This window comes from Colletotrichum spaethianum (genome assembly GCF_022836535.1).
Source record: "Colletotrichum spaethianum MAFF 239500 DNA, contig07, whole genome shotgun sequence".
NCBI classification, from domain to species: Eukaryota; Fungi; Ascomycota; class Sordariomycetes; order Glomerellales; family Glomerellaceae; genus Colletotrichum; species Colletotrichum spaethianum.
Window position 1 is genome coordinate 705,327 of NW_026054777.1, and position 18,335 is coordinate 723,661.

The 18,335-nt window shown below is 51.3% G+C and overlaps 7 protein-coding genes across 7 annotated transcripts; 3 read left to right on the forward strand and 4 right to left on the reverse strand.

Annotated features, from left to right (window-relative positions):
* Positions 1-1,032: 1,032 nt before the first annotated feature.
* Positions 1,033-1,350, forward strand: ColSpa_03623 (uncharacterized protein; the record flags this gene model as incomplete). The annotated part of the gene is made up of 2 exons (XM_049269835.1): positions 1,033-1,041; positions 1,120-1,350. The coding sequence occupies 2 exons, from the start codon at positions 1,033-1,035 to the stop codon at positions 1,348-1,350; spliced, it is 240 nt and encodes a 79-aa protein (XP_049125792.1).
* Positions 1,351-1,913: 563 nt separating this feature from the next.
* ColSpa_03624 (methylglutaconyl-CoA hydratase, mitochondrial) lies at positions 1,914-3,021 on the reverse strand (the record flags this gene model as incomplete). Its single annotated transcript, XM_049269836.1, has 2 exons — positions 1,914-2,508; positions 2,591-3,021. The coding sequence occupies 2 exons, from the start codon at positions 3,019-3,021 to the stop codon at positions 1,914-1,916; spliced, it is 1,026 nt and encodes a 341-aa protein (XP_049125793.1).
* A 793-nt stretch (positions 3,022-3,814) lies between these two features.
* ColSpa_03625 (putative transporter) lies at positions 3,815-5,237 on the forward strand (the record flags this gene model as incomplete). Its single annotated transcript, XM_049269837.1, has 3 exons — positions 3,815-4,030; positions 4,091-5,101; positions 5,157-5,237. The coding sequence occupies 3 exons, from the start codon at positions 3,815-3,817 to the stop codon at positions 5,235-5,237; spliced, it is 1,308 nt and encodes a 435-aa protein (XP_049125794.1).
* Positions 5,238-5,890: 653 nt separating this feature from the next.
* ColSpa_03626 (putative uncharacterized oxidoreductase) lies at positions 5,891-6,946 on the reverse strand (the record flags this gene model as incomplete). Its single annotated transcript, XM_049269838.1, has 1 exon — positions 5,891-6,946. One exon carries the CDS (start codon positions 6,944-6,946, stop codon positions 5,891-5,893), a length of 1,056 nt encoding a protein of 351 aa, XP_049125795.1.
* Positions 6,947-7,748: 802 nt separating this feature from the next.
* On the reverse strand, positions 7,749-8,372 carry ColSpa_03627 (Kelch-like protein terF; the record flags this gene model as incomplete). Its single annotated transcript, XM_049269839.1, has 1 exon — positions 7,749-8,372. The coding sequence occupies one exon, from the start codon at positions 8,370-8,372 to the stop codon at positions 7,749-7,751; it is 624 nt and encodes a 207-aa protein (XP_049125796.1).
* A 1,739-nt stretch (positions 8,373-10,111) lies between these two features.
* On the forward strand, positions 10,112-10,714 carry ColSpa_03628 (putative ankyrin repeat protein PA3287; the record flags this gene model as incomplete). The annotated part of the gene is made up of 3 exons (XM_049269840.1): positions 10,112-10,270; positions 10,327-10,467; positions 10,580-10,714. 3 exons carry the CDS (start codon positions 10,112-10,114, stop codon positions 10,712-10,714), a joined length of 435 nt encoding a protein of 144 aa, XP_049125797.1.
* A 6,981-nt stretch (positions 10,715-17,695) lies between these two features.
* On the reverse strand, positions 17,696-18,329 carry ColSpa_03629 (putative glucose transporter rco-3; the record flags this gene model as incomplete). The annotated part of the gene is made up of 2 exons (XM_049269841.1): positions 17,696-18,127; positions 18,213-18,329. 2 exons carry the CDS (start codon positions 18,327-18,329, stop codon positions 17,696-17,698), a joined length of 549 nt encoding a protein of 182 aa, XP_049125798.1.
* Between the last annotated feature and the right edge of the window lie 6 nt (positions 18,330-18,335).

The window sequence follows — 18,335 nt, forward strand, 5'->3', positions numbered from 1 at the left end:
GAGGTAGCTCAGCTGGAGCTGCATATGAGCTTGGGGTGATGTCATCGTGGCGCTCCCCCCAAGGGAGGTGAGGCAAAGATGGGCACGGGCAGCTGCTGCGCACCCTGATTTCGCGGGGCATAGCTCGCCCTAGCACCGTCTGGAACTGCACCCAAGGGCACTGACTGCAGACCACACATGCCAAAACTCCACTAAATGACGTCCCGGGACAACCATCGAGACATTGTATCACACCTACATCATCGATCGAGGCGACGCCCAATGCAGCCGCATTGTTGTACATTCGATGTATCTTTGAGCCACTGCTCTGATTCCTGCGGTTCGGTTTCTCAGGGGGATGACGTTATGGCTACTTTGACAGCACATCACACCAATCCACGCACCAAGGCTTGGGCGATTGCTTTGGGCTATTTGCATTACCTCGGTACTCGAGGGGTCTGGGCTTTCTAGTAACGAAGAAAGAAGGGGCTGAAAGGCTGGCTTACTACCAAGGTTGAGCGAGCTCAGATCGGGCCTGGTCTCTAGCATACCGAGTCCATTGGTGGATTTCCTGAGGCGGGAATTTCCTAGATTCTAAACTCCCCTGATCTCGATCGCTTCCTGGTTGCTCGGAACACCCGCCGAGTGATCTCCGTCACCCGTCGGCCGCCCAGCCCCACCCCGACTCGGACCTGGGTACGGAGCCGGACGCCTTTCGGGACTGATCTGTCTGTCTCGGACTTGCATGCGACCCGCATCCCTTGAGCTCCCTTGCTTGCTCTGAGCCAATGAAGCCCCTGCGATCCTGCCAACCAAGGACACGAAGGAGGCACGGCATGTGAGAGAAAACGCCGTCATCATGATCATGATCGTTAAATACCCCTCGAACCCGTTGAGATAGGTAACGGCTATTAGTTTCCCCATCCAAACCAACATCTCATCCTGTATTCAATACAAACTTTCGCACTAGCAGCGTGACTCTTAAAAATCCAAGTTTTCTAAATATACAATTTGAGTCTCAAACGTTCCCCAATCCAGTAACACAAGTCGTCCATGGAGAACGTGAGTGCTGCCCCCCCCCCCTTCCCTTCTCCAAGGTGCATGGTTTTGGATTCATAGGCTGACACCAAACTCATGCAGCAACACGGCGCATACGGCTCCTTCGGCTCCGCCAACGACAAGGACCTGGTCAATAAGGTCAACGCCTTCAACGAGAGCAAGATCGAGCACGGAAGCGAGGGGACCTCGTCGGCAGAGAACAAGGCCACGCAGCCGATACTCGGGACCTCCGACGGCGGCAGCGGAGACGTGCAGGAGACCGGCAGGAAAGTGACGGAGAAGGTCGGGGATATGCTGAACAAGAACAAATAGTGTATCTGGGGTGATGATGGGTCCGTTGTACTGGCTGCCCGGTTACCCTCTAAGAGTTGCGTCGTAGGACACGATTAAAGTGTAACGAATCGATGGGACATGATTGAATAAGCCGCCGTTCTGGATCCGCCATCAATGTTGCCCATGGATCCCATGTGAAGTTGGAATGCCCCAGTCGTTCCAGTCAAGGTTTACAGACGTAGGTCTCTCGTTATTCAAACTCTATAAGCCTTCCGTCCGGGCATGCCAATCCCACCCGGCGCGGAGCATGGAAGAGACCCAGGCGATGGGTTTCAACAAATGTGTGTCCGAAAGGCAGCATCGCAATATCAAGCTGATCCGTTATAGCCACCGTTTTTGGTGTTTAAGCACCTTGCACAATATCCGTAGAATTGAACCTCACCCCCTTTCTCACTACTATTCAAACACATGTGCCGGTCCTCTCACGGCGGTTCTCTGCGGCAAAATGCCGCCATCGTACCTTTCTTACCCAACATAAACGATGTGGTATCCAATACAGTCGTTTTGTCATGCGTCTCGATAGAATCGCAGTCATAAGTCGCTTACTGACCCTTGAAGACAGGCTTCCTCTTCTCCTGGAACGCCTTGAGCGCCTCGTTGCGGTCCTCGGTCGCAACGACCCGCTCGTACATCTTGTTCTCGACCTCCTCCCTCGCCCACGCGACAGCCTGCAGCGCGGCGCGGATGGCAATCGGGCCGCCCTCGCAGATCTCGCCCGCGAGGCGCACACTCTCGCTCAGCGCCGCCTTGCGCGCCGCGAGCAGCACGCCCTTGTCCTTGTCGCCCTCGCCGGCCTTCTCGGCCTCCTCGTGTGTGATGTCGACCAGGCGGTCTGCGATGCCGAGGAAGTAGGCTTCCGGAGCCGAGACGCGACGGCCAGTGAGGATCAGGTCGCGGGCGCGGGAAAGGCCAATGAGGGCGGGCAGACGGTGGGTGCCACCGGCGCCGGGGATGATGCCAAGGCGCGTCTCGGGGAGACCGATCTGGGCATTGGAGGAGAGCACGCGGAAGTGTGTGGAGAGGGCGAGCTCAAGGCCGCCGCCGAGAGCAATGGAGGAGATGGCGGAGATTGTCGGGATGGGGAGGTTCTGGAGGGAGGTGAAGGTGGAACGCAGGTTGTGGAGGAACTCGTCGGTCCTGTGAGAGATGCGTGTTAGCAGGTGAAAGTCGGTCTTCAGAGGCCAATTGGCCCCAACTGAGGGAGGTAGGTAGCACATACTCCTCCTGCGTGAAGCCTCGCCTCTCCTTCAAGTCGGCGCCGGCGCAAAAGCTCGTCTCGACAGCGCTTGCAAGGATCAAGGCGCGGGTCGGGCCCTTGACGTCCTTGCCGGCGGCACCGCCAAAGATTTGTTTCTGGGGCACCTCGGCGCCGGTCTCCGGGTCGTACTGGGCGTGGATGGCGTCGACCTCGGCGCGCAGCTGCGAGAGCAGGGCTTTGGAGAGGGCATTGCGGGCCTTTGGACGGTTGAGCTCGAGGATACGAATGTGGCCAGACCCGGGCGCGGGCAGCTGGGTAACGGTTATCAGCGGCTGGTTGGAGTCCGACGCCGTCGACGTCGAGTAGAAGGCCGCCGCCGCCGACCTCGACGATGCGACGATGGTGCGCGGGATGCGGATTGCGACGCGGAGGGGGGCGAGACGAGGAAGCATTATGTCGGTTGAGGTTTGGATTAAGAACAATGGGAAGTCGAGGCTGTAGGACAATTGGAGATCAAGAACTGGTTTCAGACGGAATGTGGGAAGCTAGCTGCAGATTCCGATCGTTGTGTTTCGGCAAAGCGCGAGAATTGGACCGAGGACGTGGATTGGAGGGAGCAAAAGCTCCATTGGTGAAAAGGCGATGACGTTCATGGCATTTCGGTTTTGCTCGGCTATTTGTGGGGGGCTGCCTACCTACCTACCTACGTACCTCATGCTATCTAAAGCTCCCCCGCAGGTGTCACTTGTTGACGCCAGTTGCCGTGGACGGATGGATGTCAGCTCCTAACCAACTGTCACAGCCCGGCCAGGTACAGCTCTCGGTGAAAGGAGCTTCCTGGCCAAGGTCACCGAAGCCGGCAAGAAGCTTGGATCACACACACACCTGCCTCGCCCCCAAAAACGACCATCGTCGATGCTTGGCAGGTGCAATATTCACTTGGAGAAACACCCTCTCGACGAATTCTCAAAAAAGAAACACCCATCATCGCCTCGCCCCGAAAACAGCCAAGACGAATCATTTATCCTGGGAAACGCCATCAAGGGGGCGCCTGTGGCCCGTGCATAGTGACGTCCACGTTCCTGGTGCCAAGCGCAGACGCCAAGCTCCCCGTCCCTGCGCAAACGCACCTCTAGCTGCGAGGAGTCGCGTGTCCCGTCAAATTCCCTTTAAATAGCGCCGTTCTGCTGCTCCCCCGTCTTTTTTTTCACGGCCTTCATCCGTTTGCCTACCGACTCATTCATCATGTCAGACAGCACAGAAGAGAGCATTCTCGTCCCCTTCCTGGGGGCCTTCCAGGCTTCCTTGTCCGTCCTGTTGACCATATCAGCCGGAGTCATTGCCGCCCAATTTGGGCTTCTTGACGATGCCAGCAGCAAAAAGATTTCGACCTTTTGCGTGCGAATGGCTCTTCCTGCACTCCTGATCACAAACGTTGGCTCTCAACTTGACCTCGAGACTGTGAGTTCATGGCCGGCCCACTTCGGCACTTACACCCGACTTGTCTGACCCATATACCAGGGAATGCGGTACGTGCCCATCGTCATCTGGGCCATATTCTACACGACCGTCTCCATTGGCATCGGCTTCGTTCTTACCAAGGTGTTCGGCATGCCGGACTGGGTCATCCCCGCCATCGCCTTCAACAACACAACTAGTCTACCTCTCTTGCTCGTTCAGTCTCTGGATGCCACGGGAATTCTCAGCTCCATCGACGACAGCTCAGGTGTTGTCAGCAAGGCCAAGAGCTACTTTCTCGTCAATGCCATGATTGGCAACTCCTTGACATTTGCTCTGGGGCCAAGACTTCTCAACGGCCAAGAGGAGGAAGCCCCTGACAAATCAAAGGGCGACGGTGAGAACAGCCAAACCGACGTTGAGGATGACCTCGAGTCACAAGAACAGGAAGCCGTCGAAAGGAACGAGCAAACGTCGCTTCTCCCAAAGCCGGCTGCGGCCAAAGGTACCCGCGCCGGATACTTTGCCTATGGAAAGGGCAGCAAGTATTGGTCTTCTCTCTCACCCACCACCCGCTCGATCCTCGACTTTTGCTACAGTTTTGTCAACGCTCCTGTAATTGGAGCTCTTATTGGAGCTCTCGTGGGTCTCGTCCCCGCGCTTCATCGCCTGTTCTTCAACGAACCTGAGGAAGGTGGCTACCTCAACGCATGGCTCACCTCCGCCATCAAGAACGTCGGCGAACTGTTCGCTGTGTTGCAAGTCATTGTCGTCGGTGTTAAACTCTCCAAGGCGATTCTTCAATACAAGAATGGAAACGACTCGAAGGAGAGCAGAGTTCCGCCGGTGCCGTTTCTGGTAGTCGCCTTTGTCAGATTCATCCTCTGGCCGATCATTTCGATTGGAATCATCTACGCCTTGGCCAGCCGGACGAACTTGGTGACCAAGGACGCGCTATTGTGGTTTTGTCTGATGCTGATGCCTACCGGACCCCCGGCTATGAAGCTGTCTGCGCTGGCCGACTGTGAGGGCTCTGAAGAGTCTGAGAAGATGTTGATTGCCAAGTTCTTGACCGTGAGTGCTGGCTTGCACTCTGTGAGACAAGAATTTCCTACTGACCATGCCGTAGATGTCGTACATAATCTCGCCCCTAATTTGTTTTGCTGTTGTCGGTGCCTTGAAGGCAAGCGAGGCTGTAGCCGGAAAATAGGAGTTCTCACGAAGCGTTTACCTTGCATGTGCTTTGACCGACAAAGAAGGCAACCAGAGGTTGGATATATAGAGCAGCATACATCATCCTCGAGACAACCTTCCGTCTTCGAGACCAATATACGATACCCTGTTTCAGTTCAACTTATCTTCAGGATACTCTACTGTTGTTGTTTGGTTCTGTTGATAGATACCACAAAAGTGTTGCAAGTATCAGAGCAATTAATACAGGGTGAACCTACCCAAAACCAACAACCATAAGTTCTCAAGCTTAAGGATGAGCTCGCTCTAGGTGTACAGTTTCTTGTAGCGCTAGATCCGTCGGGCTGCAATGAGGCTGTTGGAAGAGAGCTTCAGGCCAAGGCAAGTTGGTGTGCTTCCTTTCCTCATTACGCTGCTCTTCCATCTATAACCACCTGTTTATCCCCTTCGCACCCTCTATGATTGCTTGCAATGCAAAATTACCGATTCACATCAGCCTTCTGGCCCCTGACTAACTAGATTATTGTCAATAACCTGAAGATCGACAAGCTCATTATAGATGGTTCAAGACCGCAAAGTCAGTCCATGATTTTCGCCAGGTAGTTGTATGATCATTTCACAAGGATATCTGTCAACTTCGCTCTAATTTGGGTTCTTGACTAGACAACATCTTCAGAAGTACATTTCGTAAGATTTTGCTGCATCCAAAACCATCTTGTCAAACGGAATCCATCCCTGACCCGTCGCCTTTACTGCTTTGCTTGCATCAACTCGCCTCGCGTCGGGAGGCTCGCTGTAGTCTTCCAGATATCCCTTACCCGGCTCTCCCTCTCTGATGACATCTCTCCTCCCAGGATACGCCTTTCGCAGAACATCACAATATGCCTGGATGTTGGCGAAGTTCCCGTTGCCACCCGCGATGAAACGTTGCCCATCTGCAACATCCGGTCTATCGGCCGCAAACACAACGAGCCGACCGACGTCGCGAGCGTCTACGTGCGTCCCGTTGCCCGGTCCCACCGGCGGCAACTCATCGCCGTTCATGACACGATACGCAACGATGGCAGTATCGCTCAGCTTCTGGGGGTCTTTGGGCAGGATCAAAGGCGGACCCGCGACCCAGACCGGGTTGATCGCCGTCATGCTGAAGTTGATGCGGCTCTTGTTCTTCTCCCGAAACTCCCAAAAGGCGCGTTCGGCCTTGACCTTGCTCGCGACATAGATCTGGTGACCGGCCGCGTCTTTTCCTGCCTTCTGGAGCACCTCTTCAGCCTCGTCGTTCCAGTCCGCCTCGGTGACAACGCGGCCCTGATACTGCGGGCTGGAGCCCCTGATTGCGACGATGGATGACATGTACACGAACGACTTCAAGCCCGGCTGTTCGATGGCCGATTCCAGAATGCCGAGGGTTCCTTTCAGAGCAGTGCCGATGACTTGTTCGGCATTCGTGTTGGTGAAGTCGACCGGGCTTGCGAGGTGAGCAATCGTAGTCACGCCCTCGACCGCTTTGTCAAATGCGCCTGGCGCCGTGATGTCGGGGACAGTAGCTGTGGAAAGTTGGCCAGACGAGGCATATGACGGGAGTGCATCAAGAAGGCCTGCTGCTGAATTTTGGGATCTGACGGCGGCGCGCACTGAATAGCCACCTAGGAGGAACGCCTCCACAGTTCGGGCTCCGATGAAGCCGTTGGCGCCGGTAACAAGAGCGAGACCCTTGGTCGACGACATCTTGATTTCGGATGGCGAGTGTGTGTTGAACTTGGTGTAGCAGCAGGTTCTCGAGCTCAATTGTACCAGATCGTTCGGGGTCTTTTCGTAGAGGCGATTGAAGCACGCTGGCTTATCCGCTTGACTATATATTGGGCGCTGTCTGCAGTAGCCACGCTGACTGATGCCATGTTCTAGCTCGGCGTTTAAATTTATCTACGGCGCCACTATCTTATCACCACCCTTAACCCCGTTTCGTATCTTTGTCATGCACTTTTCCACGGACATACAAAGACGGACGTGTCGCAAGTCACTCTGGAACCCTAGCATCGTGCTCATCTGTCAGATTTTGGTGCGACAGATGCTCTGTGGTTCATTGACAAGCAGGCATTCCCGAATGCCGTAGGACTCTGCGCGCGATGCCGAAGTCGCGAGACGAATATGCGAACGGGCGTTGTGGCTTGTGGGCAAACGGATACAACCTCGCAGTGAACGGAAAGAAATAGAGGTGTCGCATGAGTGTATTTGATAGAAGCCTCGACGCGGAATGATCACGTGCATGGCCTAGCAGGGTAGATAATTAATTCAATGGCTTGCTACCATCTCATGCCACTATCCTCGCCTTTACATGGGATAGATTGTGAAGATACACCAGGTCAATGTTTAACGCAGCCATACTCAGTTTTGGGAATTCCGTCGTACGTCTTGTTTGTATCTGACCTCGTTGATGTAAGCCAAGAGGTGCTGATTCTGCGCAAGGCGTAGCTGGTTGTTCTGTACATTACATACAAACCCATAGAAGAAGACAGTCAAGGGAATAAAATCACTTCTTTGGCCGGTACGCGTCCAAGGTACTATCAGGGCTTCCTCCTTCCCGCAATCCGCCCCCGGGTAAATAAATTCCACCGCCAATCGCGACAGCTGAGCCCCCATGTCGGGGAAGGGGCATCGGTGCGAGCCGCTTCCAGCTCTCTGTCTTTGCGTCAAAAACCTCAGTCTCATTGAATATTCCATTCGTTCCCGCAGCAGGATTTCCTTCGCCGCCAAAGACGTATACCTTGCCGTTGACGGCGCCAGTCACAACGCCGCCGCGGGCTGTGGGCATTCTCCTGTCCTTCGTAGTCCAGCCACCTTCAAGGTTATCCAGATCAAGCATGAAGACTGTGTCCTTGACATTGCGCTGGCCTCTTTCGCGGCCACCAATGACGTAGAATTTGCTGCCGACAACAGAACCTCCGGCATGATCTCTACCTTCAGGAAGATTTTGCGCGGTTGATGGCAAGGTGTACCAGGATAGACTCTCTGTGTCGAAAGCGGTGACGGTATCAACGGTATCTTGCTCCCCTGCCTCTCCGATCGGTTCCAAAGTTCGCATGCCCCCTGCGAGGTAAATCTTTTTGCCGTATACGCCCACGGTTGCGCTGCCTCTCTCTTCACCCGGGGGCATAGGATCAATTGCTCTCCATACGCCAGTGGTGGGATCATACATCCAAGACTCTGGAAAGGCTCTCCATGCACCATCGGGTGCAACTGAAAGTCCACCTAGAAGATAGACTTTGCCATTTGCAGCGGCGACGTTGGGGTGGTTGACTTCAATCGGCGCGTTTGCAGCCAATGACCAAGTGTTTGACGGGATGTCGTAAATCTGGAACAGGGAGGTTGTGTTAAAACCCGGTCCGTCCAGGTTCGGGACTATGCCGCCAAGGATTGCAAGTTTTGTGTCTGATAATGCCACGGCAGCATGTTCCTGACGAGGGGCAACGGAAATTGGAGCCAAGGTCTCCCAACTACCTCCAGAACTTGCAATGACGTGTATTGAGAAAACAATGAGGGCTGTGCCCAGACTCGAAAAGCGAACCATTTTCGGGTGTTGATTGAAGAGTTAGTAGCAACGAATATGCTTGTCTTTCTTTTGAATCAAGCATACTTATATATCCACACTTGGAACGAGCCATTTTTGACGTTTGACTTCTGTAAGCTGCTGTTCGTAACTTGGGTGCCAAGTTGTGATGCTGGATGATCTGTCTCGTGTTTGCTTTTTCTGGTGCCTTATACGCAATTGTGGTGGCTAAGCATGCTGTTCCCTCTTGGCATGCCGGTGTCCAAGCAAAGCAATAGCTTACGCGGATTGCATCCTCCTAGTACATAGTAGACTTGATCATTGTCGAGAGAAACCTCCGACTATGTTCATCAGACCGTAGAGTAACAAGATGGGAGAATCATGTATCTAGATCCACCTACGAGTAGAAAACCATTTATCAATCACTGATGATTGATTTCGCAGGATTCCGATGCGAAACTGCTGACATAGCCCAGCACTCGAGTGGCAAAAAATAGCGCCGCTATTCTATCCCTTACCAAACAATTCCCGGCGCAGCTTTTTGTCACCCAAGTGCCCAGTACACGGATCGACTGGTTGGTATATTGAGTGCCCCCGAGACTTGGCGTAAGCTCACGCGTTCTTGTAATGTGTGCCTAGGAGCCCGCCCGCTTCTTCACTGGCTGCACTACGAAAGCCACTCTCCCTTCTCCACGTTGTTCGAAAATGTCTTGAATTTTAGGCGGGCCAAGCGATGGGTTCGGATTGGGTTTGATCATTCGTCCTACATGTATTTTGACGATTGGTTCTCACCACGCTAAAACTTGCTTGGTGTGAAGAACAACGTGAAACAGTTTAGACCTGCTCACAATGACTTCATTTAACACTAGACAGCTACATGAGTGTATATTCAAACTTGCTCAAACAACTTGAACAAATCTGGTAAAATCGGTAATTGGATTTGATATGTCAAATCTGCTCGATGTCATTGGCTCCCGGTTCTCCAGTTGATGGCCGATTCTCCGCCGGGAGCGTGGGTCCACCGGAGAATGACATTTTTTTGTTCACGTCATCTATTCGGCATTCGGAGTTTACCCCACTGCTTACGAGAACTGGCTTACTGCTAGCAGCTCAGCTTCTTCACACACTCGGAGGCCTTAGTAACCACGCAAGTAACCATCAGTAATTCGACCTTCGGTAGCGAACTACATAACTCAATCAAAATCGCAGGGTATTATATTCTTTGAAGGTGTGGTGACTTTCAGTCCTGAAGCGTGCATCAAATAGAACGTTACTGGGGGTTTCAAGGCGTTCTTCAATGTGCCGTAATTATCAGCTGTCGACTGACGTTGCATAGACCAAGCAATATGGAACCGCCTCAAGGAAGCCAAGAACTGCCCCCGGAAGCTATTGCTCTTGCTGGGCGCATGTACGATGGTGCGCGGAAGGGCGATGTTGCCTTGTTTCAGCAAGCTCTGCCGGCTGGTTTACCCGCCAATATGACCAACGAGAAAGGTGACACATTGGTGAGAAAATTGCTCATCAGACCCTTTAAACGTATACTAACAATTCTTCTTCTTAGCTTATGTTGGCTGCTTATCACGGGCATGCGGAGTTGGTGAAGCTGCTCATCCAGCATGCAGCCGATCCTAATCGGCTCAACGACAGAGGGCAGAGCCCTTTGGCTGGAGCGGTCTTCAAGCAAGAAGACGCCGTCATCGAGGTAAGAACATTATTGGATCTTTTTGACTGAAAGTTGGAACTCGAGTATCTTCTTGTCTTCTTCCACAACTAGACGACAATTACTTTGCATAAAGCTAATTCTTCGGGACTAGGTTCTTCTTGAGGGTGGTGCAGATCCAGATTACGGTAACCCGAGTGCACTACAATGCGTCGTTATGTTCAAGCAGGAAGACAAATGGCAGAAAAAGTTTGAGTCTGCTTCTGGACGGGGTAAAGCCACAGCGTAAATACAGTTTCGTTTTCTCGCATTATTATGTGACTCTGGACCAAACCCAATTGGGCTATTAATGAGGAAGTCGCTTAGATAACCCTATGTAAGGCGAAATGAGAATATCTACCACGAAAAATGCTGCTGCTGCTGCTGATCCTGAAGCTTTTGTCCACACACGACGTGGCTGCGTACGGGTATGACTGAGCAAATGCACCTTGGAGAAGAGTTGGGCAACTTACTGATCAAACATGGCATGGAAAGCTCCCCGTTTTAGTTCTTCGCGAACGTTTGCAAGCATGAAAAGAACCTCTTCCTCTGTTCGGCGGAGCACCCCGCAGAAGAGCCTCAGAGAAAATCCTTCCAGACCATGCAAAAGTTGTACCAAGTTGTGCATTCCGACATCTTTGAAATGAGCATCTTTGGGCCATGGACCGATCGGCGCCTTGAATCTTTTGTGCACAATGTTTTGGAACCCAGCATCCCTTACCCAACCCTCGAGCTGTGGTCCAGGACGGGCTGTTCGCCCCATTGTCTCGCAAGCCTGCACGAATTGAAGGTTCCACTGGCGTTCGATGTGATACTCGGTATAAGTTCCGTCATCCGAGTAGTATAGACCATCCATATCCTGAAACTCAACCCAGCCGCCGGGGTTCAGGTGGCTAGGACCATGACTGTCAGGAAAGTCGACGTAATGTGCGCGACTGGAAGAAACTCACTCATATATGTTCTGAACGAGTTTCGGCCAATCTTGGATGGCGACAAGCATATAGCGGACAAATATGTAGTCATATGTCCTGGTTCCAACCCATGGGCTTTCGACATCATCAATCTCGAATTTGACATTGTGCGGCACCCTAATGTGTCAATTGCCGTTTGTGTACTTGCCATATCGACATGAAGGCACTTACCAGGGTGGCTGAATAGCACTCAAGTCGATTCCGATGATCTACATTCCGATCAGTAAACATGTTCTCAGTTAAAGCTAGCAAGGGGCGTCAGTTCCAGGAAACAATACATGCCTCAGTGTTTGGAAAGATATCTCCCATCTCAACTACCCCTGCAAACGATGAGTCATCTTTCATGATGTTTATATTCATTGAATGCGAGAAATTTAACACATCTTAATCTGAAATTACTTACAAATTCCGGTACCTGTCCCAATATCGAGAATCCTGTGGACTTGCTCTCTCACTAGTGGTGCCAGAAAAAGTTTGTAGCCAATTGACTTAACCATAAGAGCGTGGGCCATGTCGTTACGATCCAGTTCAGCCTGCAAAGGTTAGGCTTGCATATGGGACTTCGAACTGCGAAAATAACAACCTCGTCATTTGGAAATGCGTAAACTAGGTTAACGGTTCAGAACGTTAGTATCACCTAAAAGGACGTAGGACGTACCTCCTGATCGGAAAGCATGATATCGGCGTCCATATTCCACTGGGTATTTGACAACGCTGGACGAAAGCGATCTAGAGTACGATGACCAGACTTATGAGCCGAGGGTCTAGTCAATGGCTTCAAGTCGCGTACATCTGCTCATCAAACGAGTTTACATCATCAGTCTAGATGCAGTACGTCAGCTTCACCAGCTCGAGGCAGTGTTGGAAGGAAAGACAAACACCGTATCCATCTTCAGACACGAGCTCTGACAAACGGTCCGCATTCGCCCAATTGTTGGCCATCCTGGAGTATTTGGCTTGGAGCAGATTCGTCGACCCACCAATATGATGAAGTCTTTGAAGATTTACGCACAGGTGTGGCGTGGAGATCAGACTGTTAGAAGAGCACAGAGAATAACTAACCAATGGATATGGGTCGACGGGAGGATGTCCCCTTTTGACGGACGCAGAAGCAAGCGAACTGTGATGACCCACCGTTGGTGCAGCGGCCCAGATGCGTATCACATTCCGCATTGAGATTCCCTGCCAACCGATCCGTGTCGCTTATGGCTGAGAGGCCTAGAGTGTTTTTCAGACCAATTATATTCCCGCGTCTTCGAAGATAGCCATTGTAATATCGGTACAGATGCCCGCGGATGTGCTACCCCTCTTTGCCATCCTGGTCGGCGGCGTATCTCGGTGTGGAAACGATGCAGTTCACCGCGACAGGGACTCTGAATATCTTGAGGCGCATTCGAAATCCCCAGCACTTCCTGCGAGAGCAACTTTATTACATCAGAACCTCAAACCAGGTTTACCCAGAGGTCTTGGCGATCTCGGTAGCAGAATCTGGTCCTTTCCGCATCCGCCCAGCGGAGACGCAGTCGAACCTATGAAGTTCTACTCCAACGGCACAGAGATTTTACCTATTTCCAGGCGAAGGAAACCGGTGATTCAGAGCAAGGTGGCTTCTTAAAAATCACCGTGAAGTTGAAGTTATTTGACTTCTCCAATTTTTTGATCGGAGGCCTTTACTAGAAACGGGCTGTTGCAATTACAGTCCACAATTGGCGATTCCTTTATTGCTCACAAGATCATAGCACAGGCATAGACGCCCTGAATCTAAAATGCTCTACAAGTTACTCTGATACGTCTTCCTGTAAGAATAGACTTCTGGAGCTAATCTGGAACCATTTTATGTATGTCAATTGGGATGCTCGGTGATGGGAGTCCATGGCTATTAGAGAAGAGTTGAAGCTGTTGTCACTGCCTCGAAACCACATTGCCTAGATGTGAACATGCACGATACACAAAAGCGATATGTCGCCAGTCGTATCAATGAAAATTGCAGTGAATGTTTTCGGGTTCGTGTTTTCCGGGAGTGTTTGTAGCGTTGACTCCGTAACTACCAGGGTTGTTGTTTGGCCACAGATCAAACACTTACAAAGGGAGAGACGTCTGGTGATAGTAGCCCAAGGCCGCATGAGTACCAGCAGATTGAAGAGCCACGTTATCGTTATATGACAATGCAGACGAGTGGCTTGGGCCAAACCTTCACCAGTTCCCAACCCGTGACCTTTTGGATGCCCAGCAATTCGCACAGCCTCTTTGTTTGCTCGTCCAATATTTCTGATCATTTGGTAGACAGGGAATACAGCCAGGGGTTTGTTGGTGTGACGAGGTTTGTACTAGAAAAATATCCTTCTGCTTCATTTACTGGCATTGCCTTATACAAGGAATCATCGTCACACCTAGACTATTCATCCTAGTTCATCAATCAAATTATCTGGGTTTGGGAGGGGTGGGAAACATTTAAAGTCTGAATTGTTTCTTCTTCGTTGTGAGTATCTTCTCAGACTACTAAGTCTGAGACGAATGCATGTCGTTATTTTGACGAGGACCGCATCATTCCTTGGTACTAGAGTTGCATTTTTAACTATCGGCCACCAAATACCTCAAAAAATTTCCTGCGCATCATGAAGCCTTGAGCTATCGCCACCGCTTCCATCGTTGTGTTTTCCAGCTTCGCAGGCACGATCTCTGCCGCTGCACGCTGCGTGCGCCGAGAACAAGATGGAACCTTCTTCTACGAGGTCTCTATATCAGACGTGGTCGGAGATGAACTTAGGGATGTATGCGGTGGCCTGTGGGACAATCTCAAAAGGCACCCCGCCTGCATGGTCTACAAGCCCAACGGATGCGAGGAAGGCACCTACCAAGGCTACCTTCATTGGCACTTCACCACCAGTACTGTCTGCAACAAGGCCATGATTCACTCCGCCTACTATGAAGCCACAGAAAGCCAGTGGGGGGCCATAAAGTGCGATTGAGGACCCCGATGATACAAGTAATTGGCTCGTGGTCTCCCTCGACGGGTAGGGGGACCCACATAGCAGTAGATGCCTCACCATCTCAACCCTTATCAGATAGAATAGGAAAAGAGAAATTCTCTTCCCTTTTGAATAGAGATGTATAAAATGTGAGACCAACAATTTGGGCATGAAAAAATGTATTCTACTGCTGCATGTGTAGTCGAATCACTGGCGCGATACATCGAACAAGAACTCAAAATACTCCCCCACTGAGATTTTCACGACAGAAGCGGAGCACTTGGTCACAATTTCAAGATCCAAATTTTTCTATTTAAATCAACAAGTATGTATTCTATTTTTCAAAAAGCCAGCGGTGGCCAAATCCAAAATTTGACAGAAGCCTGAACGTATGGAGCTTTTCTAATAGCTTAATGCAATCATCAGCAACTCATCCTCCGAAAGATGCTGATGCCGACTGATCAACTATGGCGATTATTCTCACGCCAACTGACGAAAGCTTCTCGATTTAATTCCAGATATCATCCATGGTGTCGCACTGGATTGACCCGTATTTGTTCTGGGTCGCATGGAACCAGGCACGGTGAACCATGTCCTGCCCGCATGGCTTGTAGGTCCACAATTTGATGATGAGCCCTCTCTGGTCGTTTCTACATATGGGCTTCTTTGCGTCTATGAACTGGCCGCCACAGTGACGTGTCGACTCCAAGTTTTCCATGAAAGATCGGCAGACTGCCGTAATTTTGTCTGTCGGAACCGTTGCCGTGATGTCGTACTGTAGACCGAAGAAGAGTTCAGGGTGTGCATCTTCCGATATGCCTTTGAGTAGGCAAGTTGGCGCCCTGATTTCACGTGGCTGCAGAGGGTCAGGTATGATTTCAGGGGCTTTTGGGAGGCCGACGACGGTTGCTGCCAGAGCAAAGGTTGGTGCTATGGTGTTTGCGAGCTTCATGACTGAAGGGTTACAAAGCTTTCAAATCCGATAGTGTCAGTCTTATGGTAACACGAAAACCGGTTTGACTGATAAGGATGTTGCAAATGAAATAAAAGCCGGACTTGACATTGACTGTTGCCAAAGCCTATGTAGTACTGAGTGACCGAGGACATCTGGGTCCCTTATGCGACATAAATTGGCTACCTTGAGCGAGGATATCCGGTCTTGGGGTTCTATGATGTTCAGCGATGGAATGCGATACGGCACCTTTGTCCAATGAGACGGTCCATGAGTGCGGATCCCTACGCAAGTCTCAATTCGCAACCGTAGGAATCGAGAACTAAATGAAGTGCACAAGTCCCAAGCGATTTCGAAGCTGTTCCGAGAGTAGGTGACAAATATATAGACTTTAAAATTCCCGAAGCCTGTAGTTTACCCCATGGCCGTAGAAAACTATCCACCAAACAAGATGTGTGGTTCCCATGGCATTCTTATTGATGATCCGGGGTTCTCACATACCCTCTTTATGTTCTTTAATAAACTGTGGGCTATTAAAATCTGTCAAATCTTTGACCTTGATCATCCCACAACAGTGCATAGTGGAGCTATCCAGTAAATCTTTACCTCCGAGCCATTGGCAATTGCTCTCGCCCGAGATTCACCTAGACTACTCACTGGATCACCCCCAACAACGAACAAGAGCTATATTTAGCTATAAGTACTGGTTTGAACGCTTTTGAGTATGGACGAAGATGACAGAGAAGCCGCGAGCTACCTACCCGAGAATGAGATCGCTACCCCAGCGTTGGGCCAGCTTTCCCAACCACCTGCAACCTTCCCTGAACCTTTGTGCAACAGGAGCAGAACTCTGAGTCCTAACCACGGGCATTACGGCGGCACACATCGTCATTCAGCGTCATCGCAATCTCATCGACTGTCGATCTTGGGTATTTTGTCAGCTGCCGAACCACGACTGTCAAATTCAGAAGATGGTATCCATGTTCCCCGGCTAAGAGACGAACCAGCTGCCCTGCTCGCTTGGGACGATGAAGCACCAATGAGACCTATTCGAGAACTAATTCGCGAGGTTGATGATCATTATGGAACGCCTTCAACTCCATGGAGACAAGGCCAGGCGCCAGATTGTCGAGAAACCGGCAGTGATGACCGCCGTGAAGAAGACATCGATTACTTCAGAAGACAAGAAGGGGCTGCGTCTCTCATCGGCGAGTTAATTCGACAGCGGCATGAATATCCAGGCGAGTTCCGAAGAAGGAACGATGGCCGTCTAGTCTACGTAGTGCAAGGGGTCAATGGGCAGTTGGTTACTTATTACAACACCGGACCGCCTACGTTCGAGTGGGATGAGGTTCGACCTGGAGCTGGAGACGGTCTGGTTGGTAACCACGAACAGGTGAATGGGAATTCAGAGGTGCCGGTCAACGACGAGCAAGCTAGATTTCTCATAGAGGCTGGAGCAGACTGTCAGTCGTACGAGCGGGCGTACCGCTATAGCGATGCGTTGGATTTACCAGATTTACACTGAGACCAGAGTATTGCTATGTATTGACAAGAGAATTCCCATGGTAAGGATTTTCGACACATCAGGACCTTTTGGCTTATCTTGGATCGTAGCCAATTGCTAAGTCTCCAGGATAGGATTGGCAAACTACCAAGTCCACGTGTGTATCTCATGGTCGCAGTCTTGGCAGACATGGAGGATGGACAGTTACTGCCAAAGAATTCAAATTCAAGCAGCACAATCCTTCAGCAGCAGGCTAGCCTTCATCGATCCTGCCGAGCCACGATAATAAGCCAGTACTCGACGCTGAGTTCATGAGACGCGTGCCTAACATCATCGTAATTGCTTAGCTAGTTCCGAATAATTACTTTTAACAACGCGTTTCATCGTCTTCGTGAACACTGCGTTTGTCGTCAATAGCTAAGAATCAATGTCGCCTAGAGAGTGCACAGTGTAGCATGAATCCAATCGGTGCAACATGTGGGAAAGGAGGGCCAACTAATCAGGTCATTGCATGTATGGCCATTATGCATTGATGGTTGATCCACGATAAAACAGGAAAGAACATCGACATCGCGCAGGAAAATCTACAGCCAGTAGCCGGTGTCGAAGCTCTCAACTCAAACCCTCGAATTCCAAACTTAGAGTTGAAAGCTGATTGTGGTCATTATTACCATTCCGCCAGTGAGCAGGGGGGTTTCAGCGTGCTCGGCTTCAACGCCTAAGGGGTTCTGTTGATCCTTATGCTGCATAGCATTGCATTACCTAACTCTAACTTCAAACAAATGCTGGCTGCTTTGGCTCTCAGAGGTCGTCCAGCCCTCACACAGACTAATCATCTACTCAGCAATCCCTCTAGCTTCTTCAGCGCATCCCTCTTGACCTCCTCGACCGGCGGCTGCACATCGACTCCGACAACATCGGGCTCGTCCTCATGCGGCGGGTCCAGGCTCTGGAACTGGCTGTGCACGAGGTTCGAACCTGCGAAGTGGCCGTGCCTGTTTTTGACGCGCTCGAAGAGCACCTCCTCAGGGGCGTGCAGGGTTACAAAGTTGACAAAGATGTCCTTCTCCGGGTGCGAGGCGCCACGCAGGACGTCGCGGTAGGCTCGCTTCAGCGCGGAGCAGGTGACGATTACGCCCCGCAGGCCGTCGCGCTCCAGCTCGCGGAGGGCCTCGTCGCGGAGGTTATCGAGCCAGCCCCAGCGGTCGTCGTCGGTGAGGGCTTCGCCTCTGTGCATCTTTTCCACGTTTTCTTTGGGGTGGTACTGAGCGGCGGTGTCAGCGTTAGTGTCCATGCGCTCGCGGTTGATGCGTTTCTTGGTTGGCGTTGACAGGAGAGGGGGCACAGACATCGTCGCCTTCAATGAAGGTCATGTGAAGTGATTCTGTAAGGTACTTTGCTATCGTAGTCTTGCCCGTCCCCGTTGGTCCCGTCAGGAAGACAATATGCTGTTTCGGACGCGACATGTTTGG